At 41.8% G+C, this 311-nt stretch overlaps 1 protein-coding gene across 1 annotated transcript in view; it reads right to left on the reverse strand.

Annotated features, from left to right (window-relative positions):
* The window catches only part of LOC107580031 (2,4-dienoyl-CoA reductase, mitochondrial-like), a gene marked incomplete at its 5' end in the record, with an annotated part of 2,366 nt that extends 2,185 nt beyond the window's left edge, over positions 1–181 (reverse strand). The window contains one exon of the mRNA XM_016265786.1: positions 82–181. Coding sequence (XP_016121272.1) covers positions 82–181 — 100 coding nt within the window. The remainder of the gene's footprint in view (positions 1–81) is intronic.
* Between the last annotated feature and the right edge of the window lie 130 nt (positions 182–311).

Here is a 311-nt window from a genome sequence, read left to right on the forward strand (position 1 = left end):
GGACCTGATTCACAAAGGAGACACCAGCCTACCAGGTGAATTGGACCTAAAAATGTGTCTGTAGTGTAACAGAGTACATACGTGCAAAGCTTCTCCACTCCAGCTTTAGCCGCAGCACTTGGCACAACAAATCCTGAGCCACTCTCAGCATAGATTGTGGTGATGGCCAGAAATGCAGCACCTTTATAAATTCAACAAGATTATCAGTTTCTGGTGCTTCAAATGAGATGAAACTAAACTTCAGATCATCTGAGACACAATGGGATGATGATAAAACAGTATAAGCTGTTACGTTGCATCAAGAAGAAAAA

The sequence above is a fragment of the Sinocyclocheilus grahami genome, unplaced genomic scaffold (genome assembly GCF_001515645.1).
Source record: "Sinocyclocheilus grahami isolate Dianchi unplaced genomic scaffold, SAMN03320097.WGS_v1.1 scaffold23379.1, whole genome shotgun sequence".
NCBI lineage: Eukaryota > Metazoa > Chordata > Actinopteri > Cypriniformes > Cyprinidae > Sinocyclocheilus > Sinocyclocheilus grahami.